The 21648-nt window shown below is 44.6% G+C and overlaps 1 protein-coding gene across 19 annotated transcripts in view; it reads left to right on the top strand.

Moving 5' to 3' along the window:
• tanc2a (tetratricopeptide repeat, ankyrin repeat and coiled-coil containing 2a) overlaps positions 1-21648 on the top strand; it is a 1428811-nt gene that overhangs the window by 1300002 nt on the left and 107161 nt on the right. For all 19 annotated transcript variants that reach the window (XR_011937462.1, XM_072486954.1, XM_072486971.1 and 16 more), the window contains 3 exons: positions 4669-4905; positions 7378-7563; positions 10861-10954. Coding sequence is in view for 18 of the 19 variants with exons in the window: in XM_072486954.1 (XP_072343055.1) it covers positions 4669-4905; positions 7378-7563; positions 10861-10954 (517 nt within the window). In the remaining variant the exon portion in view is untranslated. The remainder of the gene's footprint in view (positions 1-4668; positions 4906-7377; positions 7564-10860; positions 10955-21648) is intronic.

The following is a 21648-nucleotide window of genomic DNA, read 5'->3' as shown; positions in this document are numbered from 1 at the left end:
TCTGCCATTAGTCCCATGTCCATTCTCCAGGGTGGGCGCCCTCCTGTTTGCTCCCCTATCTCCAAGTCTACCCAGTGTGGAGCGTGATCCGAAATGGCTATAGCCGTATACTCCGTTCCCCTCACCTTCGGGATCAACGCCCTTCCCAGCACAAAAAAGTCTATTCGCGAGTAGACTTTATGGACATAGGAGAAAAACGAGAACTCCTTACTCCTAGGTCTGCTAAATCTCCACGGGTCTACACCTCCCATCTGCTCCATAAAATCTTTAAGTACCTTGGCTGCTGCCGGCCTCCTTCCAGTCCTGGACTTCGACCTATCCAGCCCTGGTTCCAACACCGTATTAAAATCTCCCCCCATTATCAGCTTTCCCATCTCTAGGTCCGGAATGCGTCCTAGCATCCGCCTCATAAAATTGGCATCATCCCAGTTCGGGGCATATACGTTTACCAAAACCACCGTCTCCCCCTGTAGTTTGCCACTCACCATCACGTACCTGCCCCCGTTATCCGCCACTGTAGTCTTTGCCTCGAACATTACCCGCTTCCCCACTAATATAGCCACACCCCTGTTTTTCGCATCTAGCCCCGAATGGAACACCTGCCCCACCCATCCTTTGCGTAGCCTAACCTGGTCTATCAGTTTCAGGTGCGTTTCCTGTAACATAACCACATCTGCCTTAAGTTTCTTAAGGTGTGCGAGTACCCGTGCCCTCTTTATCGGCCCGTTCAGCCCTCTCTCGTTCCACGTGATCAGCCGGGTTGGGGGGCTTCCTACACCCCCCCCCTTGTCGATTAGCCATCCCCTTTTTCCAGCTCCTCACCCGGTTCCCACGCAGCTGTATCTCCCCCAGGCGGTGCCCCCCCGCCCATCCCCTCCCATACCAGCTCCCCCCTCTCCCCAGCAGCAGCAACCCAGTAATTCCCCCCTCCCACCCCCCCGCTAGATCCCCCGCTAGCGTAATTACTCCCCCCATGTTGCTCCCAGAAGTCAGCAAACTCTGGCCGACCTCGGCTTCCCCCCGTGACCTCGGCTCGCACTGTGTGACGCCCCCTCCTTCCTGCTTCTCTATTCCCGCCATGATTATCATAGCGCGGGAACCAAGCCCGCGCTTCTCCCTTGGCCCCGCCCCCAATGGCCAACGCCCCATCTCCTCCACCTCCCCTCCTCTCCCCTTCACCACCTGTAGAAGAGAGAAAAGTTACCACATCGCAGGATTAGTACATAAAACTCCTCTTTCCCCCCTTTTTAACCCCCCTCTTCGCCCCCCACATTCGCCCCACCACTTTGTTCAAACGTTCTTTTTAATAACCCGCTCATTCCAGTTTTTCTTCCACAATAAAAGTCCACGCTTCTTCCGCCGTCTCAAAGTAGTGGTGCCTCCCTCGATATGTGACCCACAGTCTTGCCGGTTGCAGCATTCCAAATTTTATCTTTTTATGAAGCACCGCCTTGGCCCGATTAAAGCTCGCCCTCCTTCTCGCCACCTCCCCACTCCAGTCTTGATAAACGCGGATCACCGCGTTCTCCCATTTACTGCTCCGAGTTTTCTTTGCCCATCTAAGGACCATTTCTCTATCCTTAAAACGGAGGAATCTCACCACTATGGCTCTGGGAATTTCTCCTGCTCTCGGTCCTCGCGCCATCACTCGGTATGCTCCCTCCACCTCCAACGGACCCGCCGGGGCCTCCGCTCCCATTAACGAGTGCAGCATCGTGCTCACATATGCCCCGACGTCCGCTCCCTCCGCACCTTCAGGAAGACCAAGAATCCTCAGGTTGTTCCTCCTTGCGTTGTTCTCCAGTGCCTCCAACCTTTCCACACATCGTTTCTGATGTGCCTCATGCATCTCCGTCTTCACCACCAGGCCCTGTATGTCGTCCTCATTCTCGGCTGCCTTTGCCTTCACGACCCGAAGCTCCCGCTCCTGGGTCTTTTGTTCCTCTTTTAGCCCTTCGATCGCCTGTAGTATCGGGGCCAACAGCTCTTTCTTCATTTCATTTTTGAGCTCTTCCACACAGCATTTCAAGAACTCTTGTTGTTCAGGGCCCCATGTTAAACTGCCACCTTCCGACGCCATCTTGGTTTTTGCTTGCCTTCCTTGCCGCTGTTCTAAAGGATCCACTGCAATCCGGCCACTTTCTCCTCCTTTTTTCATCCGTATCCAGGGGGGATTCCCTTCTGGTTTACCGCACAGTGTTTTTAGCCGTCAAAATTGCAGTTGGGGCTCCTATCAAGAGCCCAAAAGTCCGTTTCACCGGGAGCTGCCGAAACGTGCGACTCAGCTGGTCATTGCCGCACCCGGAAGTCTTGAAAGACCTCTTAACTGTAACAGTTAATTCTGACATTTTACATTTATGTCATCCCTGTGCAGACAAATAGATGAGGAATGTGTAAACATTTTGGGCTGGATACTCTGTTTGAGAGACAAAGTGCTGATGCCGGGATTGAATCAGTGGCACTCTATTGCCCCAAAGTGGCACAGGTCCAGGTTAGCACCAGCACCATGTAGAAATAGAGCAATTCCATGAAAAATTGTATCCAATTTGCAGGGTCAGGATTGGCACTTGAGAGGCTGACAAGCTGCAGCTGCACATTATCACTCCACTCCCCACACATCCTCGTTCCAGCCAACAAGATGGCAACCCGATGAGTGGCACCCCGACTGTCTGTGTGGAGTTTGCACGTTCTCCCTGTCTGCATAGTTTCCCTCAGATGCTTCGCTTTCGTCCCACAGACCAAAGATGTGCAGATTAGGTGGATTGGCCACGCTAAATTGCCCCTTATTGTCAAAAAAGTTAGGTGGGGTTACGGGATGGGGTGGAGGTGTGGGCTTAAGCAGGGTGCTCTTTCCAAGGACCGATGCAGACTTGATGGGCCGAATGGCCTCCTTCTGCACTGTAAATTCTATGAAAATATATTTATATCCCTTTTCACAGATGTAGAGCTCGAGGGTGCGGCACACAGGATGGCATGAGGGGCTAGGGCATAAACCTGTAGATACATGTTCGTCTCTTCACAATAAACACCCGTTCACAAACATTTCAACCTGCCTCGGTGCTCTGTCAGAAGGGTGTGAAGGCTGGGCTGGCTGCAGAGGGGGTGAGTTCCAGGGAAAATAAACAAAGCTTTCAAAGCCTTCCCTCATAATTTAGGTTACTAATACCTGTAAGCACCTCAGTTGTTTGCCCCTGTAGCTCCTGTCTTTTCTGTCAGAGTCACAAAGGGAGAACATGAGCATACATCCAATATAGTTTTAACAAATTCTGAAGCAACCTGCTTCCAAATATTCCCCCCTTCTAGATGATAGTCTGTGCATCTGTTTGTTGGCAATCAACTACATTAGGAAAAATAAGGAAGACCTTACCAACAAAATATGTTCCTATTTGGTGCTCTACACAATGCAATGGATATGCAGAAATTAAGATGACATTAAAATGCCACAGTGGAGAAGGTTCTTATTCAGTAAAATTGTGAACATATTGAAGGGATACTTTTACATAGTGAGTGTTACGTAAGGGAAATATTAGTAAATTGGGTCCAGAAATGGGATCGAAGATCTAGCAGGCAATTTAGGGGTTCAACAAACTGAGGGGAAAAAACTGCTAGCATGGAGTCAGGGGGATATGCCCACACCAGGCATGAGTTACCTTCTCCCATTCAGACTTAAATTCATCAGTGGGAATACGCAGGATGGCCCTGTTCAGCAAGGATGAATCACTTGAGATCCATTGTTCTTCAGGACACTCCTGTCTGACCAGCTCATATCCCTTACAGAGTCTGGCCTCTTTGTCTGTCAATGGGAGGTTAGTTGCATATCAACAGCATGGCTGTGTTCTTTTATGTAAACGAGATTGGAAAATCAGACAGCCAAGATAATGCTGATGGGTTCATGTATGAGCACCCTAGAAGAGATTCTTTGTTTCAGGGGCTGGGCGGAGCTCAGAGAGAGAGAGGGAGAAAATATCTTATTTTGAACAGGTACAGAGAGAAGGCTTTGGAAAGCGACCGAGAGAGGTCCTGCAAGTTGCCATTGAGGGCAGGCTTTGTAAAAGAGTTCTGAAAGAATTTCCCTAACAGAAGAAAAATTGCTTGGTAAATGCAAGTATCGCCTCTACTTTCCTGTGTCAGTGGAATGACAGCTTCATGGTCATTTAAAGTGTTGTTTAATGGGAACTAGTGTGTTAAGGTTAAGAAACTACATGTTATCTATTGTTCAGGTTAAAGTTTTTAAAATATTTTTTCTTTCTTTTGTTGTAATAAAGTTTGTTTATAATATAACCAAGCCCTATTTCTTATATTATCACTCCTGGAATGAATCGATCTTTCCGCACCGCCTTAAAAACTTTTAAAAGTTGTGGTTCTGGTCCAGTCTCTTCGTCACTGTTGAGCTGACCAGGCATTCGTAACAGTGAGACGAAGGCAGTAACTACTTAAGCAACAAATATAACAAAAGTTATTTGGTGAGAGGATTGACTAAATAAAATATATAAGTGGTGACTTATCCAACTTTAGTACATAGAAATGATAAAAATAGATCCTGTCTGCCCACAACATCAATTGTACAGTAACTACAGATATGCTGCTGGCCTTTTCCTATGATTTTGTGTGTGATCTGTTTTTACTTTATATGACTATGCTAACACTGAGAATCTTGCTAATAACCAGGTGAGTCGTTTACTGATTTTGGGTGGTGCCAATGTGAATTACCGGACAGAGGTGTTGAACAATGCCCCAATATTGTGCGTCCAATCCCATCTTGGTAACTCAGACATGGTTGCACTCCTGCTAGAATTTGGAGCAAACGTGGATGCTTGCTCAGAGAGTGGGCTGACGCCCTTGGGCTATGCAGCAGCTTCTGGACATCTCACTGTTATTCATCTACTTTCCAAAAGACGTGCAAAGGTAAGTCTTCAAAATGTATTAAGTGTCAAATGTTGATTTGTTATATAAAACAACATGTAAAATCTCAATAATTAACCCTTTAGTTGCTCCACTCCTTTGTTCTGTTATTCAGAAATATAATTTTTATGGTTGATAGTGAGATTTAAATAAAGATTTCAAGAGGGCTGCAGACCCTTCCATTTTTGACCTTAGCCCTCAGTTCTTAAGATATACCACACAGAAATATGCCATTCAACCCAACCAGTTGATCCAGTGTATATGCTCCAATCAATTTACCTCTGCCTTTCCTAGCCTGCCATTTCCTTCTCCCTGAGGCTTATCTATCTGCCATTAACTACACCTATATTATCTGCTTCGAGCACTCCCTGCATTAGCGAGTTCCACAGTCCATGTTTCTTCTGAATTCACTATTTGAATTTTTGATGATTATTTTATATAGTTGGTTTTGCACTTCCCTACAGGAAATGTTTACATCTGAAAACATTTTATCTGTGTCACCTTAGGTCATCCCTTGATCTTCTCCTCGCAGGAGATAGGCAACTCAGTCTGTTCCTCCTTTCCTGATAAGTCTATGTCCCTGCATATCTGACATTCTCCTTTTAAATCTTTTTACACCCTCTCAGAATTGTATGCAATACTCCCGATGTGGGCTAACCAAGGTTCCATACTAGTTTAGCATTACTTATTTACTTTTCAATTTCTTCCGTCTAGAAATAAACCCGAGTGCTTGGGTTTACCTCTTGTTTGGCCTTGTTAAATTGTTTTGCAACTTCAGTGGTTTGTAAATTTGTACCCCTAGATCACTTTGCTCCTTTACACCATTTAGATCCTTATTTTATAAGTAATGTGTAACCTTCTTATTTTTCTTGTCAAAAATGTTAGACCTCACATTTATAAATTAATTTGCCAATTATATATGCATTCTACAAGATTGTTAATATTTTCTTGTAATTTTGGTAGTCCCCATTATTGCCAATTTCACCACCCAACCCCCTGCCCCCTCAAATTTGGTGTTATCTGCAAATTCAAAAGTTGTTTATGATTCTAAAGACTAACTCATTGATATAAATGTGAACAACAGTGGTCTCAGTACTCACCCTTGTGGAACACCACTTTGCACCTTCTGTCACCCCGAATAGCTCCCCATTACTTCCACTCTCTGCTTGATCCAGCTAGCTGTCCATTCTGCTACTTGTCTCCTGACACCACATTCTCTGACCTTATTCATTAGTCTATCATGCGGTACGTTATCGAAGGCTTTTTGAAAATCTAGATAAATTACATCTACTACATTACCCTTGTCTGTTTCCAGTTACATCTCTAAAAAAAATCAGTGAGGTAAGTCCAACCAGATTATCTCCTTTTGAAATCCATGCTGAAAGCCATTATTATATTTGGTTTCTGGATGTTCTTGTGTTCTTTTCTTTAGAAATGATTTCATCACCTCTCCTACTGCCAATGTTAAGGTACTGGTCTATATGTCGCTGGGCATGTACCATCTTTCTCCCTTCCTCTAATCTGTTAGCACTACATATTTTCCAAGGAATTATTAAAAAATATATGATAATGTCTCTTCTCTAGATTATATTAAAGCGCATGGATGTAACCCTTCCGAGCAGGGGTTTTATCCTCTTTAATTTTTATTAGTTTATTTAATATTTTACCTCTATTTTAAATGCAGTGACCTCATTTCTAATCTCATTATCCAATGTCATGCCCACCTGTCCTTTTTTCCAGCAAATTCTGAACCACAGTAATTCTTTAGTATTTCTGATATTTCAATATTGTTGCCTGTGATATTACCAAGTCCATCAATAAGTGGCCCAATTATCAATTTTGTGACTTTCCTTTTTTCTTTGTTTCTTTAAAATATTTTTGTATTTTGATTTATGTTAATTTCATAATTTCTCTTTGCCCTTCCAATTTGCATTTCTCTTCTATTCTCTTTGTATTCTCCCTATGTCATGTTATTCCCCTGCTGCCATGTACTTGGTGTATGTCTCCTTCATTATCCTCAATTTATTTCCTCTGTGCTTATTCATGCATGGTGACCCATTAGCCTGCTCTTGCTTTTTGCAGAGCATAGTTTTCCCCATGCTCGATTGAACACTGTTTTAAATGTTTCCCATTGCTGTTCTACAGAATGGTTGGCCAATATTATTTCCCATTTTATCTTCTCAGCCCCTCAAAATCAACTTTTCCCCAATATTTTACACATGTCTGGCAGACTTATATCCTTCACAATTATTACCTTAAAATATTTAATGTTATGGTCACTATTGCCCAGACATTTCCCTTATTTTCTTTGCTTTGGCGCATACCCCTTTACTTGAGATCTTGTGAGTAATGGACTGGAACTGATGCAATTTGCATTTTAAAGGAAATACAAATCTTTAGTTATATCTTTCTAATGCATTACTTAAAATAGCTCGAAGATTCATGTTTGCGCTGACTAATTAATCATCCTCAAAGGTGGACCATCTGGATAAGAATGGACAGTGTGCTCTGGTCCATGCAGCATTGAGAGGCCACTTGGAAGTGGTTAAATTCCTGATCCAGGCTGATTGGACACTGATAGGACAACAGCAAGGGGTGTTTAAGAAGAGCCATGCAGTTCAACAGGCACTTATTGCTGCGGCAAGCATGGGATATACTGAGGTGCGTAATGCGTTTCATAGATTTTCAAGTTGTTTTACAATGTAGGATGGCGCAATATCCGTCTGGACCAAAAAAGGATAGAGCAGAGCACTTTCTAAATGGAAAGAGGTTAAGTACAGTGGATGTCCAAAGAGACTTGGGATGAGTTCAGATGCATTGATCCTCAAAATGTCACGAACAAGTGCAGAAAATAATCATAAAGGCTAATGGAATGTTGGCCTTCGTATCTAGAGGATTGGAGTATAAACACACATGGGTTATGCTGCAGCTATATAAAACCCTGGCTAGACCCCACATGGAGTACTGTGAGCAGTTCTGGGCACCACATCTTAGGAAGGATATTTTGGCCTTGGAGGGAGTGCAACGTAGGTTTACAAAAGTTATACCTGGACCTACAGAGGTTAAGTTACAAAGAGAGATTACACAAATTAGGCCTGTTTTCACTAGAATTTAGAAGGTTATGGGGTGATCTTATCCAAGTATTCAAGATATTAACAGGGAAAGACAGGGTAGATAAAGGTGAAATCCTTCCACTGGTTGGAGATGCTAAAACTAGGGGCCATTGTCCAAACATTCGGGCTAGACCATTCTGGAGAGATGTTAGGAAGCACTTCTTCATTCAAAGTGTGGTAGAGGTTTGGAACTCTCTCCTGCAAAGAATAGTTGAAGCTAGAACAGTTGTTAATGTTAAATCTGAGATAGATAGAGTTTTGTTAAGCAAAGATATTAAGGAATATGGGCCAAAGGCCCATATGGCCCATATGGAGTTAGGCCACGGATCAGCCATGATCTCAATAAATGGTGGGACAGGCTCGAGGGCTGAATTTCCTACTCCTGTTCCTATTTTCCTAATAAACAGGAGTTAAGAGTTCTGAGTACATTTAAAACTATTATTGCCCACATTGTGGGGAGGTGCCTAACACTCTGCGCACAGAGAGCGAGACCTTACAGATAAGATTTCTGACCAATGTTTGTAGACCTTAAGAACTTGGTGAGTTGTAAAAACATTCAAGAATATTTCAGTCGTTGAATGCTTCCAGCCTATCTTATGCTGTTCAGAATTAAAACTTTGGCCAATTCTCTGCATCAGCTCTGCGACAGTTTTCGCACTGGAATGTCATATTAGAATAATTGAAGTAGACCAGGAACAATCGAGCGGAGAAATTCTCTACTGCAGGAGGGACAACATTAGTAAGTTGAAAAGGGATCCAGCCCCGGTGGATTGAAATCAAAAAGTGTTAGGTGAAACAGTCATTGAACAATGGGAGGCCTTTAAAGAGGAGACAATTCGGAGACAGAATATAAATATTCCCAAGAGGAGGAAAGGAAGGATATCCAATGATTGAGCTTCTTGGATGACAAATGATATAGAGACATAAAATGAGACAATAGGCTTATGACAAGTGTAAGGCTTCTATCAAGAATCAAACCAAGTAGAAAATAGAGATCTGAAAAAAAGAGAATAGATTGCCAGCTAACAAAAAAGGGAACCAAAAAACTTTTTATAAGCATATTAAAATAAGAATGGTCAACGGTAGTTAGAATCCAACTGATTAGAGATCCAAAAATGAGATATTCCTGTGGAGGCAGAGGGCGTAGCTGAGGAGATACTGAATGGGTACTTTGCATCTGTCTTCACTAGAGATGAAGATAATAATAATAATCGCCTATTGTCACAAGTAGTCTTTAATGAAGTTACTGTGAAAAGCCCTTAGTTGCCATATTCCTGCGCCTGTTCGGGGAGGCCAGTACGGGAATTGAACCCGCGCTGCATTGTTCTGCATTACAAGCCAGCTGTTTAGCCCCCTGTGCTAAACCAGCTCCTTCTGATGCTGCCAATGTAGCAGTAAAGGAAGAAGTAGTAGCAATACTGGATACTGATCATTGGTAGTCCACCTATGGTCCAGATGGATACACCCTTGGTTAATGAGAGAAGTAAGAGTGGAAATTGCAGAGGCTCTGGGCATGATCTTCCATTTCTCCTTAGATGTGGGAATGGTGTCAGGGCTAGATGATTTTACATGTTACACTCCTGTTCAAAAAAGGGGAGTGAGATAAACCCAGAAGTTAAATTAAGATGCTGGAAATATTTAGCAAACAATTGTGGTGAACGGTTATCTTTCAATTCCGTCTGGAGGGAAATTTACAGTGATGATCCCTATGGGTCCGTGTCAGCGGCACTGCTTATTTTGATTATACATTAATGACCTGGACCAGGGTATACAGGACATAATTTCAAAGCTTGCAGTGCATAAAGCTCAAAAATACTGTAAACAATGAGGACGACACAAACACTGGTGAAATGGGTAGACAAATGGCAGATGACATTTAATGCAGAGAAGTGTGAAGTGATAAATATTTGACTGAGGATTGAGGAGAAGTGAAATAAACTAAAAGGTATACTTTGAAAGGGGTGCAGAACAGTGATGCAGGGGTGTATGTAAACAAATATTTGAAAGTGGCAGAGCAAGTAGGACTGGTTGTTTATTAAAACAAACTTTACAATACTAATACACGGAAGTTATGCTAAGCCTCTAAATTACACCTGGAGTATTGTATTTAATTCTGGACATATTTTAGGAAGGATGATAGTGCCTTATAAAGGGTGCAGAAAATAATTTACTAGAATGATACCAGGGATGTGAAACTTCAGTTATATGGGAAAACTGGAGAAGCAGGGGGTTGGTTCTCCTTGGAACAGAAAGGGGTAAGGAGGGATTTGCTTGGGGTATTCAAAATTATGAATAGTTTTGACTGAGTAAATAAGAGAGAACTTTTTCCAATGACAGAATGTCAGTAAACAAAATGACACAGATTTTATAGAATTTACAGTGCAGAAGGAGGCCATTCGGCCCATTGAGTCTGCACCGGCTCTTGGAAAGAGCACCCAAGGTCAACACCTCCACCCTATCCCCATAACCCAGTAACCCCACCCAACCCTAAAGGCAATTTTGGACACTAAGGGCAATTTATCATGGCCAATCCACCTAACCTGCACATCTTTGGACTGTGGGAGGAAACCGGAGCACCCGGAGGAAACCCACGCACATACGGGGAGGATGTGCAGACTCCGCACAGACAGTGACCCAAGCCGGGATCGAACCTGGGACCCTGGAGCTGTGAAGCAATTGTGCTATCCACAATGCTACCGTGCTGCCCCGTTCTGTAGTGGAGCTATGGAGCGCTCGTAAAGCTGCCTTTAAATCACCTTCCTTGGAGAGGTGGATCAAATCAGGAGCAAATGACCTTTATTTTACTGATCTCATTCTTTTTACAGTGTTTTGCATTTTATTTCAGATTGTGTCATATCTCTTGGATCTACCAGAAAAGGATGAGGAAGAAGTGGAACGAGCGCAGATTAACAGTTTTGATACTCTTTGGGGAGAAACAGGTAATTACCGGCACAAATAATTGAGTATCTTGCAACATGTCTATATGCTGGTCCTGGGATTGATCTGGTGATGATACTCTTATGTAGTAAACCTACATCAATGTTAAAACTTTTACATAATTTACAGATGCATGAATACTAACGCCAAATTTCAACTGCCTGACCTATAGCATAATTGTTAGTAAGTGTCAGAGCTAAAGCCTGTGTCAGAACTTCTATTGGATGCAGTAGGTCCTATAAATATAAATACTGAATGTATTTGTGGTAGAAAACTGAAACTATGTTTCGATAGTAAATACACAAATTCCAGGCTTCTCCTGCATCTGGATTCAACATAGGATGAAACATTTGCGCTCTGAATGCTACAGGCATGTTAGGATCCTGGATGAGAGCCCAACTATTTGCAACTTGTAAAACCGTGAGGAAAGGTGACTGCAGCACAGGAGTGATAACACTGACCAATAGATATTTTATGTCAAAACAAACTAATTTAAACACAGAATGAATCACATTATCTGTAAAGTTATTTCTTTGTTGCAAATTGGGCACGATGAGGCCATTAAACTGTGCCCAGTAACTCTCTCTTATAAATTGTCTACACCCCAGGGACCGCCAAACCAAAATAATATTCTATTAGCTACCTACCTGTAAACAAATAAATGCTTCTCAAATCTATCAGCAGAATGCTCCCCATGCACAATCAAGGATTACCTCACTTTTATGAACCCTTAATCACAGCTTTAGCAGACATACTGGCTGTATACATCTTAAACCCAATTGAATAACATTACTGCAACAAATATAAAATACGATTTCTTACATTTATCACAGGCACCAATTGGTGTTTCTGTCTCTTAAGTATGCTCAACATTGAAATTTACGCTCAGCAGCAGTAAATTCAACTTGATTCAGGATGACTAATTGCCATAAATCTTTCATCTGTTAATCAAATGCACTTAAAGTCAGTAAAGATCTAATCTCAAATGTTCATGCATGAATATCCTTCAAATCATGCTACCTGTAGTTTTGCTTCATTGTGTCAAATGATGGCAGACGTTTTTATTATCGACAACTTGATGCAACTGATCAAATTGAGAAAATATATTTTTATCAAAGTCAGTGTACATCTAGACTCTTCTAAATTATGCTACTTGAGGTCCTGAGGGAACATTAAATTTGTTTAGAAAAGATAAAATTAATTTGTGAAAGGCTTACTTTACCAGAAGCAGCCGATGATGGTACCCAAACTATATACACAGCAGCAATATTAAATTAAATAAACACATGACACAGTGTTGCCAATCGCCACCAGAATCACCAATAATGTTGCCAATTAATAATGATGCTCTTTAGAGTCGCCAGGTATCAAATGATACCACCACAAGGCTTTACCGGATATCGATCAAAGGACCACACAACCAGTTCGTCAGTTCAAGTTAAAAGATGGTTTTTTACACACAAGGATTATTTCGACATGCAACACAAAACACTACAACTACACCTAACAACTACAATAACCTATACTTAACATCAGGGCAACCGGCTCTATGCAGATGGACAAGGCCTTTGTCCGGATCTTGCGTGGCTGGGTGGAAGAGGTGGCTCTGTTTCTGCTGGGCTCATCCGTCTGATAGCGATCGTTGGTCTTGAACTTGTCTGTCTGGTCGTTATGCTGCACTTGGGTTGGCATTGGCCGGATCCAAGAGAGACCGAGCACATGGCTGTGTCTCTTCTTATCCCTCTGGGATTTCGCGCTCTTTGGGACGATCCTTAACTTGGACAGGTTTCGATCTATGCCTTCGATTTTGGCCAATAAAGGGGTGGGTGCCTTGATGGCTGGGCCTGTCCTTTAGCGGTCATTGACCTTGGCAGTTTGGGCTCCCTGAATAAAGGGAGTGGCGCTGATCAGTCTGTGGCTGTATCGGTTTCTTGAGTGCAGTCCTATTGTTCTAGGGAAATGGGCCATTAGAATGCAAACGAGCGGGGGTTTCGATCACTTCTAGCTATCTGGGTTGCAAATACACACACAAGCGCTGAGTCTGCCTGAGTCCTGGGTTGGCCATAATTCCCATGGTCCTTTGCAGGTGGCCATCTGAAATTGCCACATCCCGCCCTCTTGATCCTGAACGCGAAACGTGGTGGATCACACTGTTGTTCCCTTATCCATCCCTGGTATCCCAGTTACCCTTGGTCAAGGATAGGTTCTACTCTACTCTGTTCTATGTTTTTGGAGCATTTACCGAACATTTTTACTAACACATCATACATTCATAATTCTAACGGGTCACTATAAAACATTTCACTGTTCCGCACAATTGGATATATAACTAGCACTATCTAAGCTAATCTCATGTGGCTGGCAAATATAAAAACAAACTTTTTATACGGTCTTTATTTTTATCAGCGATTACAGTGTTTGTTGAGTTGGGTGAATTCCAAAGAAGGGGGCTGGGAGTGTATATGTTGGGGAGCGGGAGGCTCTTTTTCGTCATTTGTGGAGTCTAAGTGTCTGGTTGACATTGCAGATTATTCCAATTACCAGAAGGGTCTCTACTGTGTATGAAAGGGGGTACCTTTTGGCAATGTTTTCGCACCAAGTGGGGGTTTCAGTGTCTATCTCTATGTGTGGTGTGGTGTCCGGGCTAGGGGTGTCATGCTGTGTGGTGGTGTTTGGGGCTGGTGTAGTGTGTGGTATAGAGGCTTGTAACACGCGAAGTTGTAGGAGTCCAGCGATGATCACAATATAGGTCATCAGTCCTCTCTTCATCTTGTCTTCTGTCTTCCGTTTTCTGTATATTCCTGGGGGTGCAAGCATAATATCTGTTATTACCTTTGGTTAATAACTTGTTTATTTGTCTTTCTCTCCTTAACTTCAATTACCCATTAGAATCGTCACCATGTGTGATTCCCTCTTTTTTTTTTTTTAAACAACATTTTGAGAGACAAGACATTGCCAAGAAAAAATTTCTTTGTAAGTGCAGAGGTTCTCGCAGCTGGTGGTCGATCGGGGAGTGGGTGGACAATTTCACCATCCAGTCTTTCCTTTACTGCAAGCAGTGATGGCTGAGGCTCATTTTAACTAGCCGAATTTTAGGGCGGCCAGTTTTATAGAGTTTCGTCGTCCCAGGGTCCAGAGGTTGTTCGCGTGTAGCAGCATATGTGGCAACCAAGTGCGTCAAACATGTAAATAGCAGGTGGGGAACGACCAGATGGTCGCGGAAGGTAAAGGGATGAGTGTACAGACTGTGGCAAAAGGCATTCTTTAAACCACAATAAAAGAGCAGAGAAGGGAAAACTAAGACCTGCCAAAGACAGTGCAAAGTGTAAAGAACCATCCCAGAGTACTCGAAGTGACGGGAACATGAGGTGCGTGTGGGCCGCGCCAGGGCAAGAATGGGTGGAATCCCCGGGTAGGGTGGTGATCAGTGCCATTCCTCCACTACCCGAGCTTAACCGACCGGATGCATTTGGGGTCCTCAGGTAGGGCGGGGATTAGTGCCGTTATTCCCTACCTGGGTGAGCTAAAGGAGCGGAAAGAATTTGTAACACATGAGATCCAACAATTGTTCCTTTAATGGCCATTGGTCAGTAAATGGCGTTGGAAGAGTAACTATGACTGTATCAAGAAATTGGGTGTCAGGCCGACATTAATTAAAACCATGTAACAAGAAGGAAAATTTAAAAAAAGGAGGATCCATCAGAAAGTAGGACACCGTAATTCCTATGCGGCCTCTTTTTCTCATCATCTGGACACCTCCGGGTTCTGTATCAAAAAGTGTTGTAAAAGGATTACCATAACCAAAGTCAGAATCTGAATCATCAACATCTCCCGGTTGCCAGACTCGTGTCTGCTGTTTTTGTGCCGTGGCCGCGTGGGCCGTCGTGGAAACCGAATCATCATGTCTAACCAGTCTACAAGAGTTGTTGCGGTGCCAAAAAGGGGTTAGTTTGTCATGAGGCGTAGGGACAGTGGCAGTGAAGGGCAAGTTACTGTTGGGCAGTGGCTCTGGCTGTGGCTGTGGAAGGGGGTAGAGGGGGCTAAACATGTCTTGGTCATGGTACCGGGCTGGAGTGACTGGGGCCGGGGAGGTTGTACCAGTGGTCAGTGATCGTGGTCAATTCGGGGAGGCTGGCGCTGTCGTCGGAGTCAAGCTCAAGGTGGAAGGTCATACCTGTGGGCAGAGACAAGGTCGGGTCTGTGGGCATGTATGTGGATGTGCTATCGGGACTGGGGGAGGGTTGGACTAGGTTGTCGATGGCGGGGAGGAATCGTCTGGTATTGCTAGGGAGATGTGATGGGAGTGGCTACATTGGGTTCCAGAGACTTTGAGCTGGTTGATGTGGAACCAACCAGTTTTACCATTGGGGCACGTTATCTTGTACACAGAGGGGCTTACTTTGTCCGAAATGGAGTAGGGTCCTGCAAATTTGGGGGAGAGGAAAGAACTGGGATTGTAAAGGGAAACCATTACTTGCTGACCGACTGTGCACTCTACGGGGTGGGCGGTTTTGTCAAAGCAGGCTTTACTCTGCTTCCTTCTAGCGCCTAGTCGGACAGCTGCAGCAGCTGTGCTGCTTTAATATTGTTTGTGACTTGTTGGACCACTTTTTCATGGGTGAGGGCTTGCCAAATCGAGACCTAATAAATATTCAATTCCTTTCATGGGACGTCCGGTTATGAGAGTGTGGGGGGTGAAACCTGTGGAACTGGAAACGGTGTTCCGAATAAACATAAGGGCAAATGGGGAACTGTGTCCCATGCGGTATTATTCTGTTGCGCCATCTTTCTAATGGTCGCTTTTAAAGTGCGATTCATTCTCTCAGCAATGCCGTTGGATTGGGGGTGATACACGATGTGAAATTTTTGTTTGATTCCAAAAATCGTGAGGACATTTTGCATGACTCTGCCGGTGAAATGGAAACCTTGGTCTGACTCAATGCTGCGAGGGAGTCCCCAACGTGTAAATATCTGATGGGTCAAAATCTTAGCTGTGGCCTTTGCAGTGTTTGTCCGTGAGGGAAATGCTTCTACCCATTTTGTAAAGGTGTCGATTACCACTAATACGTATTTGAAACCATTTCTGCAAGGGGGGAGGGGGCCAATGTAGTCAAGTTGCAAATTTGTCCAAGGGCCATTAACAGGTCAGGTGTGTCTCAATTGTCCCTTCTTGGAGTACCTTTCAGGATTGTTCTGTGCACAGATTAAACAATTCTCAACATAATGTGTTACATCGGATTTTAAATCGGGCCACCAGCACAAAGGTCTTAAATGGGCAACGGTATTGTCTATCCCCTGATGTCCGTGTCCGTCATGAAACTGGTAAATTATCCGGTTTCTGTCCTGGGTGGGGACCACATAAATTCCATTTTTCAAAACTATACCGTCCTGTACCGTCAGTGAGTCCTTTCTAAAACTTGTTTGAGAGTGTCATCTGCCTTTTGGGCCTGGGATAGATCCTCGATATTGGTCTGAGAAACCTGGACTGCGAGTATCGGTTCACTTTCGGTGGGTTACCAAAAGTGACCTTGGCGTGATTCTGACTTAGCTAAGGCTACATTATAGGGTGGGGAGGAACGATGATGGCTTCTCACTTTAATAATACCGTACGTGAGGTCTTTAGCTGTCCTAAGAATGTGTTTCAACAATGGGGCTGAGGGTAGGGGTTTACCATCAGCGGATACGAATCCTCTAGATTCCCACAGGGGCAGGAATTCTGTCAAGCTATTGCACACATATAAACTGTCTGAATGTATGTCTGCAGGGGTTGGAAAGGAATTGGGGTGCTGCACCACATATGCTATGGCTGCTAGTTCTGCTGCTTGTGATCCTAGGCGGCCGGGCAATTTTAAAGATATTTCTTCTAATGAGCGTCGCTGTGCGTCTTCTACATGTATTCCACAACCAGTTATTCTCTTTCCATTTTCTATCGTGGAGGAACCGTCTACATAAATCTTTAAAGCGTTGTCTATGGTGTGTGGATTCTGCAGTTTACTGTCTGCTCGTGTGTGCAGTGACTTCGGAATAAAGGGTCCTTTGTGGTGTTGAGCTGCTATGATCTGGCACTCGTGGGGTCCCTGCTATTCTGAAGGTTATCTGCTAGAAATGTGTGGGTCTTTGTACGTTTGACTGTAATGTCCCTTCCTTGTAACAACAGTGTCCAGAAAGCTGCTCTGATCTGGCTGACTGAACCGTCCTTTAACCTACCATCTAACAATAGTTGGGGTGTGCTCGGTTAAAATCGTTACTGGGTTAAGGCCTGTGATGTATGCAAAATACTGTACTGCCCAAAAGACTGCAAGCAAGTGCCGTTCGCAGGCTGTAAATCCTTGCTCTACGGGATCCTAAATTCGTGAGGCATAGGCTACGGGTCCTAAGTGGTCATGTCTTTCCTGTAGGGTCGTCCTGATAGGGTTCGGTCGGTGGTTGCTACTTCGATGGCATAGGGAGAGTGTGGGTCTGGAACTTGCAAAGCAGGGGCTGTGCCTAGAGTGCGTTTTAATTCATCGATGGCGTCTGCGTGCTGAGGAAGCCATTCCCATTCTTTTTAAGGAGCTCTTGAGAGTGGAGCTGCTTTTGTGGCAAAACCATCTATATGGTTCCTACAGTAGCCAACTAATCCTAAGAATGACCGCAGTGCAGTGATATTGTGGGGCAGGGGCAATTTTAACTATTGACTCAATTTGCTTCTGTTCGATGTCTCTCTTCCCGTGGGGGATAATGGTCCCTAAATAAAGGACCTTTTCTTTTAGGATCTGGGCTTTTTGGGGGTTGACTTTGCATCCAAAGGATTGCAAAAGACCTAGTAATTCCGAAAGAAGGTTTACATGCTCTTCCTTTGTGTCCGTCTGTCGGAGTAAGTCGTCCACATACTGTGTAAGGCATTCGGGGCGGGAAAATTTGGCAAGTCTGTTGGCCAATTGTCAGTGGAAAATGGAGGGGGAGTTGTGGAATCCTTGCGGGAGGTCTCTGGACTCGTGGCAACGGTGGGGGCTGCTAAAGGGGTGACCTTGTTAAGTTCTCGGTAGTCGATTGTCAGTTGCTAAGAACCATCGGGTTTTTTCACGGGCCAAATTGGGGCATTATTTGTTGAGGCTACCGACCGACTTACTCCTTGATCTAATAAGCTGTTGATGACTTTTTAAATCTCACCCTCGGCTTTTTTCATAGAATTTACAGTGCGGAAGGAGGCCATTCGGCCCATCGAGTCTGCACCGGCTCTTGGAAAGAGCACCCTACCCAAGATCCACACCTCCACCCTATCCCCATAACCTAGTAACCTCACCCAACGCTAAGAACAATTTTAGACACTAAGGGCAATTTAGCATGGCCAATTCACCTAACCTGCACATCTTTGGACTGTGGGAGGAAACCGGAGCACCCGGAGGAAACCCCGCACACACGGTGATAATGTGCAGACTCCACCCAGACAATGACCCAAGTCGGGAATCAAACCTGGGACCCTGGAGCTGTTAAGTAATTGTGCTAACCACAATGCTACCGTGCTTGCTGTGGGAAACCATATTGCTTCTGTGGCTTAAGATTGGGACCTGAAAGTGTGTCCATTCCTGGGATCTTCCCACAATCGTGTTTGTGCTGGGCGAAGGAAGCTTTATGTTTTCTGAGGACTTCTCTAATTGTCTGGCCTGTACTAATTGTTTGCAGATCAAACCAATAGTCTCCTACTGAGCAAATCCGATGTTCATAGTCCCCTACTTTTTACTCTTATGTGAGAAATAAAAGAATGACCAGGGTGAGGTTAGGGCCGGTCAAGGACAGTAGTGGGAACTTGTGTATGGAGTCAGAAGAGATAGGAGAGGCGTTGAATTAATACTTTTCTTCAGTGTTCACCAAGGAGAGGGGCTATGTTTTTGAGGATGAGAGTGACACAGGCGGGTAGGCTGGAGGAGGTAGATGGTCTGAGGGAAAGATGTATTTGCAATTTTGAAAAAGCTGAGGGTCGACAAGTCCCCTGGGCCAGATGGGATATATCCTAGGATTCTTTGGGAGGCAAGGGATGAGATTGCAGAGCCTTTGGCTTTGATCTTTGGGTCCTCACTGTCCACGAGTATAGTGCCAGATAACTGGAGAGTGGCGAATGTTGTTCCTCTGTTCAATAGGAATGAGCCTGGTAAATATAGGCCGGTTAGTCTTACTTCGGTGGTCGGTAAGTTAATGGAAAAGGTCCTGAGGGATAGGATTAATAACCATTTGGAAAGATCAACTTAATCCGGGATAGTCAACACGGATTCGTGAAGGGTAAGTCGTGCCTCACAAATTTGATTGAATTCTTTGAGGAGGTAACTAAGTGTGTAGATTAAGGTCGAGCAGTTGATGTTGTATACATGGATTTCAGTAAGGCGTTTGATAAGGATCCCCATGGTCGGCTCATGAAGAAAGTAAGGAGGTGTGGGATAGAGGGAAATTTGGCCAATTGGATAAGTAACTGGCTATCACATAGAAGACAGAGGGAGGTGGTGGATGGAAAATGTTCAGACTGGAGACCAGTTATCAGCGGTGTACCACAGGGATCAGTGCTGGGTCCTCTGCTATTTGTGATTTTTATAAATGACTTGGAGGAGGGGGCTGAAGGGTGGGTCAGTAAATTTGCTAATGACACCAAGATTGGTGGAGTAGTGGATGAGGTGGAGGGCTGTTGTAGGCTGCAAAGAGACATTGATAGGATACAGAGCTGGGCCGAAAAATGGCAGATGGAGTTTAACCCTGATAAGTGCGAGGTGATTCATTTTGGTGGGACAAATTTGAATGCTGATTACAGGTCAATGGCAGAGTTCTGAGGAATGTGGAGGAACAGAGAGATCTTGGGGTTCATGTCCACAGATTTCTGAAGGTTGCCACTCAAGTGGATAGAGCTGTGAAGAAGGCCTGTAGTGTGTTAGCGTTTATTAACAAGGGGCTTGAGTTTAAGAGCCGCGGGGTTATGCTGCAACTGTACAGGATCCTGGTGAGACCACGTTTGGAGTATTGTGTGCAGTTCTGGTCACCTCATTATAGGAAGGATGTGGAAGCATTGGAAAGGAGATTTACCAGGATGCTGTCTGGATCAGAGGGTAGGTCTTATGAGGAAAGGTTGAGGGAGCTATGGCTTTTCTCATTGGAGCGAAGGAGGATGAGAGGCGACTTAATAGAGGTTTATAAGATGATAAGGGGGATAGATAGAGTGGACATTCAGAGACTATTTCCTCGGGTGGATGTAGCTGTTACAAGGGGGGCATAACTATAAGGTTTGGGGTGGGATATACAGGAGGGATGTCCGAGGTAGGTTCTTTACTCAGAGAGTGGTTAGGGTGTGGAATGGACTGCCTGCTGTGATAGCTTGTTGGACACTTTAGCAACTTTCAAGCAGTTATTGGATAGGCGCATGGAGCACACCAGAATGACAGGGAGTGGGATAACTTGATCTTGGTTTCGGACAAAGCTCGGCACAACATCGAAGGGCCTGTTCTGTGCTGTACTGTTCTATGTTCTACTGTGAGCGTAGAGGGGGCTCTCGCTGTTTTGGCCATTCACGGGATCAAAAGAAAGGTTGTGGGAGCTCATAAAATCGATTCCTAGAATGTGCTCGCCTGTTTGGGGCAAGTCGACTAAAAGAGGTGCTTATGGTCCCTATCTGAATATCAAGGGGGTTGTGATGTATTCCTGCTGTATGTGTCTGGTAAATCCACGAAGGGTGATGGTGTCTGGTGGGCCATTTGTCACGCTGGAACATTGTGGAGGAGTTTAAAGTGGTGCGGGACCCTCCTGTGACCCAAAGAAATTCTACTGGATGTCCCCGGACTGTGCCTGTGACTACTGGTCTGCCTGATTTGTCCCAGAGTGTGTCGCAGACCCAAGTTGGGGAGTCCGAACACCGTCAATCTGTGGTGTTGATTGCTGAATTATCTGAACGGGTTCCCAGGTGGGAGGGCTTGGTTGTTGGTGGCGTTGCTGGTTCGGGGGTTTTTATCAGCATTCGTGGGTGTAATGTCCCATGTGTCCACAATTATAGCAACCTCGTGGTGCCTGTGCTCTGGGGTGCTGTCCTTCATGTCTACCCTCATTTATCCATGCTGGGTCCTGGTTAGTCCTGACTGGGTGCTTATTTGCTTCTATCTGTTCCTGATCTGCCTTCCTGTGTAGGGATTGTTCCCAAGCTCTGGAGAGTCTCTTTAATACCCACACTTCATTGTGTGTGTGGTCTGCGGGGTCGTAATTCCGACAAGCCTTTTGACCTGCTTCTGTGGCGTGGGATTCTAAAGTGCGGGACCATTTAGTGGTGTCGTCCTCATTTAAGTGTGCGCGGTTCAAATTCCCAAATACTGCCTTAAAATGGATCCAAAGGCGACCTGCAAATGCGGTCGGATTCTCTCCCTTCTTTTGCCTACAGCGGTTTAAACTTTCTACTCCGTCTCCCTTGTTGTACCCAATCGCATCTAAAATGGCCGTTTTCATCTCCTGTAGGGTTCCTCCCCCTACATTCTGGGGTTCTGGCAAAGCTGAGCTGACGTACTGGTGAAGGCTCATTACTATAAGTTTAACTTCTGCCCTTTCGTCTGGACCGTACATAACCTTTTGCTGGCGTACTCTCTCAAAGAAATTATGCGGGTCTGCGGTGGGTTCGAATGAATCAATTTTAGCGCAGGCATCTCTCAGTTGGGTGATGGATAATGGGGTGGTGTAATCGGGCTCCTCACGA

This window comes from Scyliorhinus torazame, chromosome 21, assembly GCF_047496885.1.
Source record: "Scyliorhinus torazame isolate Kashiwa2021f chromosome 21, sScyTor2.1, whole genome shotgun sequence".
NCBI lineage: Eukaryota > Metazoa > Chordata > Chondrichthyes > Carcharhiniformes > Scyliorhinidae > Scyliorhinus > Scyliorhinus torazame.
This window is presented reverse-complemented; position numbering and strand designations above follow the sequence as displayed.